The sequence below is a fragment of the Balaenoptera acutorostrata genome, chromosome 19, assembly GCF_949987535.1.
Source record: "Balaenoptera acutorostrata chromosome 19, mBalAcu1.1, whole genome shotgun sequence".
NCBI classification, from domain to species: domain Eukaryota; kingdom Metazoa; phylum Chordata; class Mammalia; order Artiodactyla; family Balaenopteridae; genus Balaenoptera; species Balaenoptera acutorostrata.
In genome coordinates this window covers 28,488,245-28,504,444 of record NC_080082.1, presented here as the reverse complement: position 1 = coordinate 28,504,444, position 16,200 = coordinate 28,488,245, and the positions used below count along the sequence as shown (strand labels likewise).

The 16,200-nt window shown below is 36.6% G+C and overlaps 1 protein-coding gene and 1 non-coding gene across 5 annotated transcripts in view; one reads left to right on the top strand and one right to left on the bottom strand.

The window, feature by feature from the left end:
- PSME3IP1 (proteasome activator subunit 3 interacting protein 1) overlaps positions 1 to 16,200 on the bottom strand; it is a 44,683-nt gene that overhangs the window by 14,134 nt on the left and 14,349 nt on the right. For all 4 annotated transcript variants that reach the window (XM_057534000.1, XM_057533998.1, XM_057533999.1 and 1 more), the window contains 2 exons: positions 13,861 to 13,994; positions 7,002 to 7,066 (listed from right to left, as the gene is read on the bottom strand). In XM_057534000.1, coding sequence (XP_057389983.1) covers positions 7,002 to 7,066; positions 13,861 to 13,994 — 199 coding nt within the window. The remainder of the gene's footprint in view (positions 1 to 7,001; positions 7,067 to 13,860; positions 13,995 to 16,200) is intronic.
- Positions 14,195 to 14,267, top strand: TRNAG-CCC (transfer RNA glycine (anticodon CCC)). The gene has a single exon. It is a non-coding gene; the product is annotated as a tRNA-Gly (tRNA).

Genomic DNA, 16,200 nt, shown 5'->3' with positions numbered 1-16,200 from the left:
ACTATAAGACACTGATGAAAGAAATTAAAGATGATACCAACAGATGGAGAGATATACCATGTTCTTGGATTGGAAGAATCAATATTGTGAAAATGACTATATTACCCAAAGCAACCTACAGATTCAATGCAATCCCTATCAAATTGCCAATGGCATTTTTTACACTAGAACAAAAAATCTTAAAATTTGTATGGAGACACAAAAGACCGTGAATAGCCAAAGCAGTCTTGAGGGAAAAAAACGGAGCTGGAGGAATCAGATTCCCTGATTTCAGACTATACTACAAAGCTACAGTAATCAAGACAATATGGTACTGGCACAAAAACAGAAACATAGATCAATGGAACAAGATAGAAAGCCCAGAGGTAAACCCACGCACCTATGGTCAACTAATCTATGACAAAGGAGGCAAGGATATACAATGGAGAAAAGACAGTCTCTTCAATAAGTGGTGCTGGGAAAACTGGACAGCTACATGTAAAAGAATGAAATTAGAACACTCCTTAACTCCATACACAAAAATAAACTCAAAATGGATTAGAGACCTAAATGTAAGACCGGACACTATAATACTCTTAGAGGAAAACATAGGAAGAACACTCTTTGACATAAATCACAACAAGATCTTTTTTGATCCACCTCCTAGAGTAATGGAAATAAAAACAAAAATAAACAAATGGGACCTAATGAAACTTCAAAGCTTTTGCACAGCAAAGGAAACCATAAACAAGATGAAAAGGCAACCCTCAGAATGGGAGAAAATATTTGCAAATGAATCAACAAAGGATTAATCTCCATATAAACAGCTCATTCAGCTCAATATTAAAGAAACAAACAACCCAATCCAAAAATGGGCAGAAGACCTAAATAGACATTTCTCCAAAGAAGACATACAGATGGCCAAGAGGCACATGAAAAGCTGCTCAACATCACTACTTATTAGAGAAATGCAAATCAAAACTACAATGAGGTATCACCTCACACCACTTAGAATGGGCATCATCAGAAAATCTACAAACAACAAATGTTGGAGAGGGTGTGGAGAAAAGGGAACCCTCTTGCACTGCTGGTGGGAACATAAGCTGATACAGCCACTATGGAGAACAGTATGGAGGCTCCTTAAAAAACTAAAAATAGAATTACCATATGATCCAGCAATCCCACTACTGGGCATATACCCAGAGAAAACCATAATTCAAAAAGACACATGCACCCCAGTGTTCATTGCAGCACTATTTACAATAGCCAGGTCATGGAAGCAACCTACATGCCCATCGACAAACGAATGGATAAAGAAGATGTGGCACATATATACAATGGAATATTACTCAGCCATAAAAAGGAATGAAATTGGGTCATTTGTTGAGACGTGGATGGATCTAGAGACTGTCATACAGAGTGAAGTAAGTCAGAGAGAGAAAAACAAATATCGTATATTAACGCATGTATGTGGAACCTAGAAAAATGGTACAGATGACTGGTTTGCAGAACAGAAGTTGAGACACAGATGTAGAGAACAAACGTACGGGCACCAAGGGGGGAAAGCCGCAGGGGGTGGGAATGGTCGTGTGATGAACTGGGCGAATGTGATTGACATTTATACACTGATGTGTATAAAACTGATGACTAACTAGAACCTGCTGTATAAAAAAAATAAAATAAAATTTAAAAATTAAAAAAAAAAAATGACACAGAGTGGCAGATTGGATAAAAAAACTAGAGCCTACAATATGCTGCTTACAAGGGACACACTTTAGGGCAAAGGACACACATAGATTAAAAATGAGGGCATGGAAAAAGATCTTTCGTGCAAACAGAAATGACAAGAAAGCGAGGGTCACAATACTCATATCAGACAAAATAGACTTTAAAACAAAGATAACGAAGGACACTATATAATGATAAAAGGATCGATATAAGGAGAGGATATTATACTTGTCAACATATATGCACCCAACATAGGAGCACCAAAATATATAAAACATACTAACAGACATAAAGGGAGAAACTGACAGGAATACAATAATAGTAGGAGACTTTAACACCCCACTCGTATCAATGGACAGATCTTCGAGACAAAAAAATCAATAAAACAACAGAGATCCTAAATGACAGAATAGAACAGTTAGACTTAATTGATATATTCAGGACATTACATCCAAAAAAAGCAGAATACACATTCCTTTCAAGTGCACGTGGAACATTCTCTAGGATTGACTTGGGCACAAAACAAGCCTAAACAAATTTAAGAGTATAAAAATTATTTCAAGCATCTTTTCTGACCACAATAGCATGAAACCAAAAATCAACCACTGGAAAAGAAACAAAACAAAACAAAAAAACAATTACATGGAGACTAAACATGCTACTAAAAAACCAATGGATCAACAATGAAACCAAAGAAGAAATTTAACAATACCTTGAGACAAATGACAATGAAAACACAACCATACAAAATCCATGGGATGCAGCAAAAGCAGTTCTCAGAAGGAAGTTCATAGCAATATAGGGGCCTTCTTTAAGAAACAAGAAAAATCTCAAATAAACACCATAACCCACCACCAAAAAGAATTAGAAAAAAAAGAAGAACAAACAAAACCTAAAGTCAGCAGAAGGAAGGAGATAAGAAAGATGAGAGAGTAAATAAATAAAATAGAAATTTAAAAAACAATAGAAAAAATCTATAAAACCAAGAGCTGGTTCTTTGAATGGTTAACAAAATTGACAAACCTCTGGTTGGGCTCGACAAGAAGAAAAGAGAGAAGACCCAAATAAACAAAATAAGAAATGAAAGCGGAAAAATCACAACAGATATCACAGAAGTGCAACAAACCATAAGAGAATACTGTGAACAATTATATGCCAACAAATTTGACAACCTTGAAGAAATGTACAACTTTCCTACAAACATACAGGCCACCAAAACTGAATCAAGAAGAAATAGATAACTTGAGCAGACCGGTCACTAGAAATGAAATAGAATCTGTAATTAAAAAAAAAAACTCCCTACAAACAAAAGTCCAGGACCAAATGGCTTCACTAGGGAATTCTACCAAACATACAAAGAAGAACTTATAGCGATCCTTCTCAAACTCTTCCAAAAAACTGAAGAGGAGGGTACACTCCCAATGGGTTGACATTCTATGAAGCCACCGTCACCGATACCAAAACCAGACAAAGACACTACAAAAAAAAATTACAGGCGAATATCTGTGATGAATATAGACGCAAAAATTCTCAACAAAATATTAGCAAACCAAATCCAAAAATACATAAAAAAGGTCATACACCACGACCAAGTTGGATTCATCCCAGGGTCACAAGGATGGTTCAACATACTCAAATCAGTATGTGGGACTTCCCTAGTGGTGCAGTGGTTGAGAATCCGCCTGCCAATGCAGGGGACACAGGTTCGAGCCCTGGCCTGGGAAGATCCCACATGCCTCGGAGCAACTAAACCCACGCGCCACAACTGAGCCTGTGCGCCACAACAACTGAAGCCCGCGTGCCTAGAGCCAATGACGTTAGGACACACCCTCACACCATACACAAAAATAAACTCAAAATGGCTTAAAGAATTAAACATAAGAGAAGACACCATAAAGCTCTTAGAAGAAAACACAGGCAAAACACTCTCTGACATAAACCGTACCAATGTTTTCTTAGGTCAGTCTCCCAAGGCAATAGAAATAAAAGCAAAACTTAAAAAATGGGACCTAATCAAACTTACAAGCTTTTGCACAGCAAAGGAAACCATAAATAAAACAAAAAGACAACCTATGGACTGGGAGAAAATATTTGCAAATGATGTGACGGACAAGGGCCTAATTACAAAAATATACAAACAGCTCATACAACCAAACAACAAAAAAACAAACAACCCAATCCAAAAACGGGCAGAAGACCTAAACAGACATTTCTCCAAAGAAGGCATACAGACATGAAAAGATACTCAACAGCACTAATTATTAGAGAAATACAAATCAAACCTACAATGAGGTACCACCTCACACTGGTCAGAGTAGCCATCATTAAAAAGTCTACAAATAACAAATGCTGGAGAGGGTGTGGAGAAGAGGGAACCTTCCTACACCGTTGGTGGGAATGTAAATTGGTGCAGCCACTATGGAAAACAGTATGGTGGTTCCTCAAAAAAACTAAAAATTGAGTTGCCGGGCTTCCCTGGTGGTGCAGTGGTTGAGTCTGCCTGCCAATGCAGGGGACACGGGTTCGAGCCCTGGTCTGGGAAGATCCCACATGCCACGGAGCGACTAGGCCCGTGAGCCACAATTGCTGAGCCTGCGCGTCTGGAGCCTGTGCTCCGCAACAAGAGAGGTCATGATAGTGAGAGGCCTGCACGCCGCGATGAAGAGTGGCCCCTACGTGCCGCAACTGGAGAAGGCCCTCGCACAGAAACGAAGACCCAACACAGCCATAAATAAATAAATAAATAAATAAAATTTTAAAATAAATAAAGCAAATAATTTAAAAAAAAAAATTGAGTTGCCATATTATCCAGCAATCCCACTCCTGGGCATATACCCAGACAAAACTCTAATTCAAAAAGACACATGCACCTCTATATTCATAGCAGCACTATTTACAATAGCCAAGACATGGAAACAACCTAAATGTCCATCGATAGAGGAATGGATAAAGATGTAGTGTGTGTGTGTGTGTGTGTGTACACACACACACACACACAGACACACACACACACACGCAATGGAATATTACTCGGCCATAAAAGAAGAATGAAATAAAGCCATTTGCAGCAACATGGGTGAACCTACAGATTATCATACTAAGTGAAGTAAGTCAGAAAGAGAAAGACAAATACCATCTGATATTACTTATATGTGGAATCTAAGATATGGCACACATCAGCATAACTATGAAACAAAAACAGACTCACAGATATAGAGAACAGATTTGTGGTTGCCAAGGGTAAGGCAGGATGGGGGAGGGAAGGATTGGGAGTTTGGGATTAGCAGAGGCAAACTATTATATATAGCATGGATAAACAACAAGGTCCTATTATATAGTACAGGGAACTATATTCAGTATCCTATGACCAACCACAATGGAAAAGAATATGAAAAATATACATGTATAACTGAGTCACTTTGCTGTACAGAAGAAATTAACACAATATTACAAATCAACTATACTTCAATACAATTTAAAAAAACAATTAAGTGATCACAGTGTTGCATTTGAATCTTAAAAACAAAAATCAACTGTCAAGAAAAAAATGTATGGGAAAACTGAGGAAAATGAATACTAATCTGGTACTTGATAACATTTAGGAATTACTGTAATTATTTCAGGTGGGATAATAGTATTGCAATTATGTTAAAAAAACAAAGAATCCTTATTTTTTTTAGGGATACATACAGAAGAATTATAGATGAAATAATTTGATGTCTGAGATTTGTCTCAAAATACTACAGTTGGGAGATTTAAATGAAATAGGATTGGATGGGGAATTCCCTGGCGGTCCAGTGGTTAGGACTCAGCACTTTCACTGCCGTGGCCTGGGTTCAATCCCTGGTCGGGGAACTAATATCCCACAAGCTGTGCAGTGCAACCAAAAAATAATAATAATAAATAAAACTTTCTTTAAAAAAAAAGAAGATTGGACATGTGTTAAAAATTGTTGGGACTCCCCTGGTGGCGCAGTGGTTAAGAATCCACCTGCCAATGCAGGGGACACGGATTCGAGCCCTGGTTCGGGAAGATCTCACATGCCACGGAGAAACTAAGCCCGTGAACCACAACTACTGAGCCCGCGTGCCACAGTTACTGAAGCCTGTGTGCCTAGAGCCCATGTTCCACAGCAAGAGAAGCCACTGCAATGAGAAGCCCGCGCACTGCAACGAAGAGTAGCCCCTGCTCGCTGCAACTAGAGAAAGCCCATGCGTAGCAACGAAGACCCAATGCAGCCAAAAATAAATTAATTAATTAATTTTAAAAAAACTGTTGAAGGTACATGACGGGGTTCATTATACTATCATCTCAATATTTGAATGTTTTAAGTTATCTACAATAAAACACTTAAAAAAAAAAGAGAATATTTGTAATTGCTTATACATACATAGAATAGCTCTCGATATATACATATATACATTAAAAATATACAATACTATTTCCCACTGGGAAGGAGAATTGGATGGAAGAGGACATACAGGTAGAAGGGAGGCTCTTCGCTTAGTATCTTTTTCAAAAGTAAATTCTAGAGTAAAAAGATATCAGCAACCGCTCACCATTACTGGAGTTCAGTGGATATACTTTTTAAAATAATCATTATTTTTTTGAAAGAAAAAAATATATTTTAAAATATCCTTTTTTGTGTGTGTGACAGAGAAATAAATGTAAGCCCTGTTTTATCGATGACCCTTTGAGTTCAGCTCACAGTCTCAATTCCACAGGGAGTCAGGAGTAGAAGAACTGAAAACACTCTTGAATTTCTTATCCTTGATTCAGTCCTGAGTAACACTCACTTTCACTTATAACTTCGTGCCACTTAACACAGTAGCAGATTTGATCACATAAAAGGAACCACCAAAGAAAGTGTACTCCTGGAAACTGTATTTTGTAGCCTCTCGGTTCAGTCCAATCCAACCAACAGCAGAAGCCAGGCATTCTAGCTCTCACTGGTAGCCAGCCAGGTGAAATGAAGAAACTTGACATTTAAGGGAGACAGAGAAAAACTCTTTGTGAGTAGAGGTGATATGACCAGGGCTTTGGCTTTGTAAGCGCTCATGGGAGAACACAATTGTCATTTATCAGTTCCACTGGTTTCTAACATATTACTTTGCAGGGCAGCTGACATATTGCTAGGTTTAAATCCTGCATGGTCTAAAAATGGTTTGGTAAGTTAAGTTTAGGTAGGTTTGCTTAGAGATGCACGCATTCCTCCGCAGATACAATGCATTCCAGCCTTTTACCATGGTTCACGTATATGATGAGTCAAGAACGAAATGAAAGCTGCCACCCACCTTGATTCTTATCATCTGGGTCAGGGTCCGATTTCAGTCTTTTCAAACTGTTGCCACTCTCTGAGCTGTAACAAAAAAATATGGTGATTCGAGCTAGGTCCAATCTTGGGGATCAAACTTTGGGAATCAGGAGCTCCAATAACTATTTATATGGGTCTTAGGCAGCCTCAAGGAGCTGAGATGATCTGAAATGAAAAGTCTCCATTTCAGGTTCTTAATCTCCTTCCAGTTATATTATTGTTATAAAGATAATTTAAACCTCTGACCAATTCAAGGGGTGAAGCATTACATCTTCAAGCATCACCAAAACATCAGATTCTTTGTTGTCATCATTCATCTTGGTTAGAACCACAGATGGATTAAGAATATCTGGACATGTTTATATATGACAAAAATTCAGTTAAGTTATTAAAGATTGAAAGAAATATCTTTACTGACATGCTAGAGATTCTGAAAGTCACCCAAAAGACCTTCACTAAAAGAATATCTAGAGAATGTACTTCTCTCGCCATGCAGCTAGAAGGCACAATGCTCTCCAGCTCCACTGTTACCACTAATATTAAGTAATGTTTGTAAATTCTTACCTAATAAAAAATTTAGGTCAAAAAAAAAAAAAAAAGAATGCACTCCAAAGAGGAAGGAAATGGTCCCAGGAGGAAGGCCTTAACCCCAGAAGGAAGGGATAGTGAACAAAGAAACTTGTAAATACAAATCTAAACAAACAGTCTATATAAAAAAACAGCATCTAATTTGTGGTGTTAAACATGACCACACTAAAGTCCTGGACAGCATGTAAGGAAGGAAGAAGATGACTGTAGCTAAAAGTTCTAAGGTCCATGGATAATTTTGCAGGGAAGTAAGATAGCTATTTACTTTAGGTTTTACTAAGTATTCTTGATAAATTGCAAGGTAAGCCACCAAATGAATAGAAATAGAATACAAAAATCCAAAGAAGTAGAAAGAAAAGAAAATGAATAAAAGATTTTAAAATTGTAATCAATTTTTATAAAAAGAATACATGGAAAAAAATTTTTTAAGTAAAAAGACAAATAACATTAAGATAGCAGAAGCTGGGGAGTTCCCTGGTGACCTAATGGTTAGGATTCTAGGCTTTCACAGCCACGGCCCAGGTTCAATCCTTGGCTGGGGAACTGAGATCCTGCAAGCCACGTGGCATGGCCAAAAAATTAATTAATTTTTAAAAATAGATAGTAGAATTGTATAAAAAATCCTAATAAGTCCAAGCCTACCTATAAAGAGAGTTTAACAGACTAAATTTTAAATCAGCTATTTATGAGACACACCTAAAAATTTAGAAGCAAAACAAACAACTTAAGACCCAGAAAGACTGAAAGTAAAGGAATGGAAAAAGAGTTACCATGGCAAATACTAATCCAAAGAACACTGGGGTACCTATATTAATATTAAGGGAATAGACTTTAAGACCAAAAGTATTATAAGGGATAAAGGAGGTTAGTTTATAATGAAACAAAGTTTAATTCACTATGAAGAAATAACAATCCTGAACATCTATGCTTCTAAAAGAGCTTAAAAATATACTGTGTTCAAAAGACTGAAGAAAAATCAAGAAATCATTACTACAGTGGGAGATTTCAAAAACTCCCCTCAAGTAGATAGAACAAGCAGACAAATATGTAAAGAAACAGATGATTTGAACAATACAATCAATAAGTTTGTTTTGTTGTACCTACATAGAACCCAGAACAATTACAAAACACAGATTCTCCTCAACTTGGAACATTCACAAAAATTAATCTCAGGAATAGGTCACAAAGCTAGTCTAAAGCAATTTCAAAAGAATCAGCACATATAAACCATAATGCAATTAAGGTAGAAATTGGTAACAAAAGATAAAGATTATATTTCATACACTCTAAGACACCACTGATTATAAGGTATTAAAATGTAAGGGAGAAACAGGTTCATCTTAGAACCAGTAAAATATGGTTAAGTTACCTCAATATGTTTGGAAATTTAAAAAAGTTTCTAATTCATGAGTCAACAAAGAAATCATAATGGATATCTAAAAGTACTTAGTTGGAAATACCAAATTGTATACAATGAAAGCTGAGGAAAAATTATAGCTTTAGATGCTTATAACTGGAAAGAGCTGAAAGTTAATTAGCTTGGTATCTGACAGTTGTTTATAACAGAAATAATAAAAGTATAAGTTTGAAGAAAGTAAAGAATATTCCAAAGAAAGAAGGTAGAAGATATTAAAGAGCAAAAATTAATGAAATAGAAAAAATAAGAAGTAAACCCAAAAGATCTTTGAAAAGACTAATAAGACTGAGACTACCCTCTCATGAAAATAGTGAAAATAAGAATAAAAGTATAATTCATCAATATTTGGGATGAAAAAAGGACAATTACAGACAGAACAGCAATCACAAAAATAAGGAATACTGACAATTTAGCTAACACACTTGAAAAAAGACAAAATGAGCAAATTCCCAGAAAATATAACTAAATAAAGCTGACTCAAAAAGACATGGAAAAGCGTAGATAGTCCTATAATCACAAGTTAAAAGAACAGGGACCAAAGTGATTTTATAGAGTTCTACCAAACTGCCACAAATGAACACTACTATCTTATACAAACTCCTCCAGAAAACAGAAAAAGAAGGAACACTCCCTAAATCATTCTATGAAGCTAGGTTTAATCTACACATCAAAATCAGATAAAGTGGGGGGAAAAAAATACAGGCCAGTCTCCATCATGATTCCAGATGCAACAACCTATACAAAACATTAGCAAACCAAATCCAGCAGAGTTTAAAAAAAAAAAGAAAGAAAAGAAAATACATCACTACAAGTTGGGTTTATCACCAGGAATGCAACATTAGAAAAATCTTTATTTTTTCACTGTAACAAAGAAAAATTTATTTTATCAATTCAAAAGCAGAAAAAAATTGACAAAATTTAACAACTCATGGCTACCAAAAAACCTCTTATGAAACTAGGAACAGAACTTCCTTAACCTTAAAGGATATCTGAAAAAACAAAAACAATAAATATTATTCTTAGTGGTCAAAAAGTTAAACATTCTATTTAAAATTAGAAATAAAACAAGGATGTGCGCAGTAATTGTTTCTTTCTAACATTTTACTGGTGGTCCCAGACAGCACAATAAGATAAGAAAAAGGAACTAAAAGGTATTAAGGAAGAGAATAAAACTGTCATTATTCACAAATGGTGACTCTCTACATAGAAATTTCAAAGAATCCACTGATAAATTATTAAAGTTAACAAGAGTTATTATTAAAGTTTATAAGAATTGCGTGGCTGGATGTAAATATCCCAAAATCAATTGCACTTTTATACACCAGCAACCAAAAAAATATAAAATACCTAGGAATAAGTCTAACAAAAGACATGTACAATTTTTTGGGGGGAAAAAAACAGCAAAACTCCATGACTTTATTGGATGACTTTAATTAAAGGAAACAAATAAATGTAGATATATGCCATGGACAGAGAAAGACTCAAATCCATGAAGATCTGTTCTCTCCATAAATTTATCAAGCGATTTAATAACATTCCAATAAAAATCCCAATAGGGATTGTTAAAGAATTTAAACTAAATCTAAAATTTATATGGAAGAATGAAGTGGCCAAGAATAGACAAGACATCCCTGAGAAGAATGTAAGGGGACTTGCTCTACCAGATATCAAGATCTGTACAGAGCTACAGTAATTACACAGAGTGATACTGGTCCAACAGATCCTAGGAACAGAAAAAAGAATCCAGACAAACCCATATAGGTATGGAAACTTGTTATAAGACAGAGGTGACACTGAAGATCACTGAGGAAAGGCAGAAGTATTTAGTAAATTGCTAGAAAATTGGCTTTTCATTTGAAGAAAAAATTGCAATGTGATCCCTGCCTCATACCCTTCACAAAAATCAATTCCAGATAGATTAAAGACTAACATGTGAAAGACAAAAATTCTAAGACTTTTACAAGAAAAACTATATTACAACCTCAGGGTAGAAAGAATTTCTTGAACAAAATATAAAAGGCTCTAACCATAAAAAGAAAATATTGATGGATTTGACCACCTTAAAATGGACCACCTTCAAAAGGTACAAACTTCCAGTTATAAAATAAATGAGTAGTGAGGATGTAATGTACATCATGGTGACTATAGTTAATGATATTGTACTGTATATTTGAAAGCTGCTAAGAGAACAGATCTTAGAAGTTCTCATCACAAGAAAAAAAATGTGTAACTATGTGTGGTGATGGATGTCAACTAGACTTACTATGGGGATCATTTCACTATATATATATGTATATATTTCATATTATTATCAAATCATTATGTTGTACACTTGAAATTAATGTGTTATATGTCAATTACATCTCAATTTTTAAAAACGGACCACCTTAAAATTAAATATATTTGACCACTTTAAAGTAAAAAGATAAGCTATAAACTGGAGAAAAAAAATATCAGGACTATGTTTAAAAACAAAAAAAAACTATGAATCAATAAGAAGAATACAAATAACCCAGTAGAAAAATGGCAATATAAATGAACAGACCTTCCACACAACAGGACACATGAATGGCAAATCAACATATGATATGTCAACTACATTTGTTAACAGGGGAATGCAAATTAAGACCATAAGGAGGTACTATTTTATAAATCACTTTATTGCTGTATTTGTGCTGTCCAGGAGGGCAGCAACAAGCCACGTGTAGCTATTTAACACTTAAAATGTGACTAGTGTGGCTAGGGAACTGGATTTTAAATTTCATTTAGTTTTCATTCATTTAGATAGCCACAGGTGCCCAGGGACTAACATATTGCACACACAGCTCTAGAGAAACAGATGTACATATGTAACAAAGCATGTCCTTGACCTGTCAGCACCATCTGTCATAATTCAAACATTCATTCACCGGAGAATGAACAAATTTCGGTATCTCGAATAATGCACTATTATACAGCAGTGAAAGTGAACAAATTATAGCTGTACATACACATACATACACACATACAAAATTGTTTCAATCAGAGAAACAATTTGATTGAAAAACCAAATTCACAGAAGGTGGTGTATATATAATAAAATCATTTTTTATAAAGTTCCAAACAAGCAAGCTATTATATTGTTTATGGGTACCTATATAGGTAGCAAAAAACAAAAACAAAAAAACCCCCAAAATTACTAAGAGTAAAGAAAGGCAAAAGAATGGTAAACTTGATATAGGAAAGTGGCGTGAGGATGGCAAGGCACAGAGACAGAAATGGGGAGGAGCACAGAGGCAGACTCATATTGTTGATAATGCTCTAGGTCTTAAGTTGGGTGATGGGTTCAGGGGGGCTTGTTTTATTACTATGCTTCATAACATACACACATCAGGCATCAGACTTTCACCAAGCATCGGAATTATCCATGGAACTTTAAAAATTAGACTTCCAGAGCTCACTCCAAACTTACTGAGCCAGACAGAATTAGTGTGAGGCAATCTACAGTATTAACAAACTCCCAGGTGACTCTAATAAACCCAAGGCTGGGTAGATTAGGAACTCCTGCCCCAGGAGACTAATTTATCACCTTGCTACACAAAACAACAATAAAGGATGATCTAATAAAAGTTGATCTAAGGACTAGGAGAGCTACTTACAACACACATTCTGCTAGAAGCAAGACACTGCTGAGAGGTAACTAACTGACCACCTAGAGAGCCCTTTCTTGGTATAGCCCAGTACAATTGACCCACATCCAAATTCTCAAAGACACTGGGCCAGCAAGAAAGCTTATATGAAAACTTGAAAGGAATAATTCATGGCTGGGTAACTGGCCCTTTTCAGGATACTGATATTCCTCCCCTTGGCTGCTATACCATGACAACATTTTTACATGTAAACAACGTTCCTAGCAATGTTCCTGGGAACATCAGGAGACAGAAGGTGTGCCAAACCACAAAACTGCAACAACACACTTTCTTCAAAACATGTGGCTGGTCGCTAATATACCATATTGATTTTCCTAATAGTCTGCACTTAAGCTTAACATCCTTTTGGCCTGTGGTAGGGTTGGTCAAATTGAAATGACCAGATATAATCACTTTGGTGCCATTTGAAGACTTGAAAAGAGAGGAGCAAACAAGGCACCGCTGCCACCCCACACCAAACGAGCAGAGCCCCAGACAGGTGTGTAACCCTGTCACAGCTGCCATATTCTTATAGATCATAGTGCCCTTGCCTCAGCTCTTCTCCCTTCCTGGGGTGTTCTGCTCTCCCCGTCTGCCTGTCAAAGCCCTAGTCGTCTTACCTAATCAACCTCTTCTTTCTAATGCCTTAACTTCCCCAACATGAGCACATATATTGACCTCCAGGCAGAGTTATTCCTCCTCCCTGATCTCATTACACCCTATATAAATCCTTCCATAGAACTTGCTACCTTGTTTGCCTAGAAACAGATGCTCAAGTGTTGAACTCCACCTCTCCTGCTACTCTGTGACCTTGGACAAAGGTTCTCAACCTCTGAGATTCTCAGTCTCTTCATCTGATAATAACAACTTGTACTTCACAGACTTGTTGAGAGGAATAAAAGAAATCATGCATGGAAAGAACTTAACACAATGCCTGACACATGGCAGGCATCCAATGAAGAGTAGCTATTATGTTGAATGAACAGAGAGACAAGGGTCAAAGGCTATAGAAGACACCAAATCTGGTAGGGGAGAGGGAGGTAAGACCACCAAAGGAACTTCACCAAGACCTATGCTTAGGTTACCTTTTGTTCTGGCTACCATTAATCTGGCATTTCAAAGCACACAGTCAGAAGGAGATTAAAGTTGTGTGAATTCAGGCTGACCTCTTATGCTTCACAGCTCCTGCCAACAGCTTTGCCTGGGAGAACTTGGTCTTGGTTTCTGTGGGTTTCACAGCCACTTTCTTCTCCACTTCCTTCTTGTTGTCTTGAGAAATTCCAACCTTGTTGAGATTACTGTGAGTTACAGGTTAAGGGTCAAACTAAGCAAAAAGAAGAGCTACAGCAGGACAATGATAAATCAAGAGATGGAAGGCAAATATAACCCGTGAGTACTTCAGCTCTGCCATGGAATGTTCAACCTACTTATTTTAAAAATGCCCTCCCCTCCTTATTCTGCCAGTCAAATCCAGCTGATTTAAAAAGAAATGAAGGGACTTCCCTGGTGGTCCAGTGGTTAAGACTCTGCACTCCCAATGCAGGGGGCCCGGGTTCGATCCCTGGTCAGGGAACTAGATCCTGCATGCCGCAAGTAACACCCAGCACAGCCAAAAAAATAAAAATTTTTTTTTTTAAATAAATAAAGGTGACTAGGAGGAAACCAGCAAATCAAGCCCAAAATTATACAGAGAAGCAAACTTTTTCCCTTTGATTCTCAATGAAAATCTGAGTACGGCCAGAAAACCTGTTATTACCAAAGACATGGCCAATATCATGCTTGCTGGAGAAAACAAAGATCTTGAAGATGCAACAGAAAAAAATGTAGCTTACCTGAAAACATAAAAATATTTGCTTTTTCCCCCAAGGGTAAAATCAAATTTTGCGGAGTGTCCTATGACTACCAGTGGCATTCAATTTTAGACATCATGAAGACTAACTCCTACTCTGCTGGTGCAAGACAACATCAGAATCACCTTACAGCTCATTAAAAGACAGAGTCCCTCCCCTGTCCCAAACCTACTGAATGAGGACCTCCAGAGGCCCAGGAACCTGTTTTAAACACTCTCAAGGTGATTTTAATGAGAAACCCCAGGGCATATGCAACACAACACAGGACTGAAAAGTTGTTTTAAAAGCATAAAACAACCAGTTCACTTGTAAAATACTTTTTTCATGCTTCATGTCAATCTCTGGCCCTCAAGCTTTGCCAGTTTCTTTTGTTCTCTCCACCAACCCCCTCCCCTCCTTCCCTTTCATGCTCTCCCACAACATATCAATCAACAGATAAGTACTGAAACATGTATTGGAACATCTTAAGATGCAGTAATGCCTTGCTGGAACAATAGTGACATCTAGTGCCCAAGATATCTAAGAAGTATGTATTATCAGCCCAAAGGGCTGGGGGTAGAGGTATATGGTCTAAGCTATTCCTGTATCTTTGAACAACAGAGAAATTGGGTACCAGAAATTAGGAAATTCTAATTCTGATCACTCTTCAGACACTAACTCGATTCTTATGGGCACCAGTTATCTTAAACATTTGTAATATTCAATACGGATTATGCATAATGCTCAGTACTATTCTGAGTCTCATCAATTTAATGTTTTTAAGGTCATCATGGAAACTGATAATATGTTAATACTAAATGTTCATTTTTTTAGAATAAAAATGAAGGAAACAGAAATTTCATCTTTCTAGTACAGAATACCAAAAACAATGAGCATGCTGCGATTTTTACCTACAATTCCATCACTAAAGGATAGAAACTCTCAAAGAAAATTCTTAATATTAAATACTGAAAAATAAAACAAAAATGGAAAAAATATAACAAAACCACACATTTATAATACCAAGACAAAGACAAAAACCAACATTTAACTTTCTATTCTTTTGAAGTGAAAGAAAAGCCCTCAACCTCTTCTTTTTTGGTGGGCAGGAAGGGAAGTGGTAGTTGTATTTTTGATCCACATCCAAAGCATAAGCCCTTTTTTCCCCTAAGTCCCTCTCCCCCTAAAACGCTTTAAATACACAAACACATCTCAAAAATCTCATGGAATGCATTAGATGAGCATTTTTTTAAAAATCACATTGTTTTAAAACACACATATTAATAAATACTGCTCTAACCTGAAAGAAACAAGTTCTGTTGTTTATACTGGCACAAACCATGGCTTATTTGTATTCACAAGTATCACATTACAAAATGTATCATTTTATAGCAACCAAGCAAAGCCAAGAACCAGCTCCTGATTTAGAGCTTCAATAAACAAATGTCTAATCCTTCAATTCCTATTTCAACATGACTCTGGCTACATGCATGCTTGGGATTAGCACATCAGTGGGTTGGAAGGCTTGCTTTGCTTCAGTTTTTCTAGACAGTCAGAACGTTCCAAGTTTCCAATAAAAACTAATACCCTGGGCTTTCCTGGTGGCGCAATGGTTAAGAATCCACCTGCCAATGCAGGGGACACGGTTCGAGCCCTGGTCCGGGAAGATCCCACATG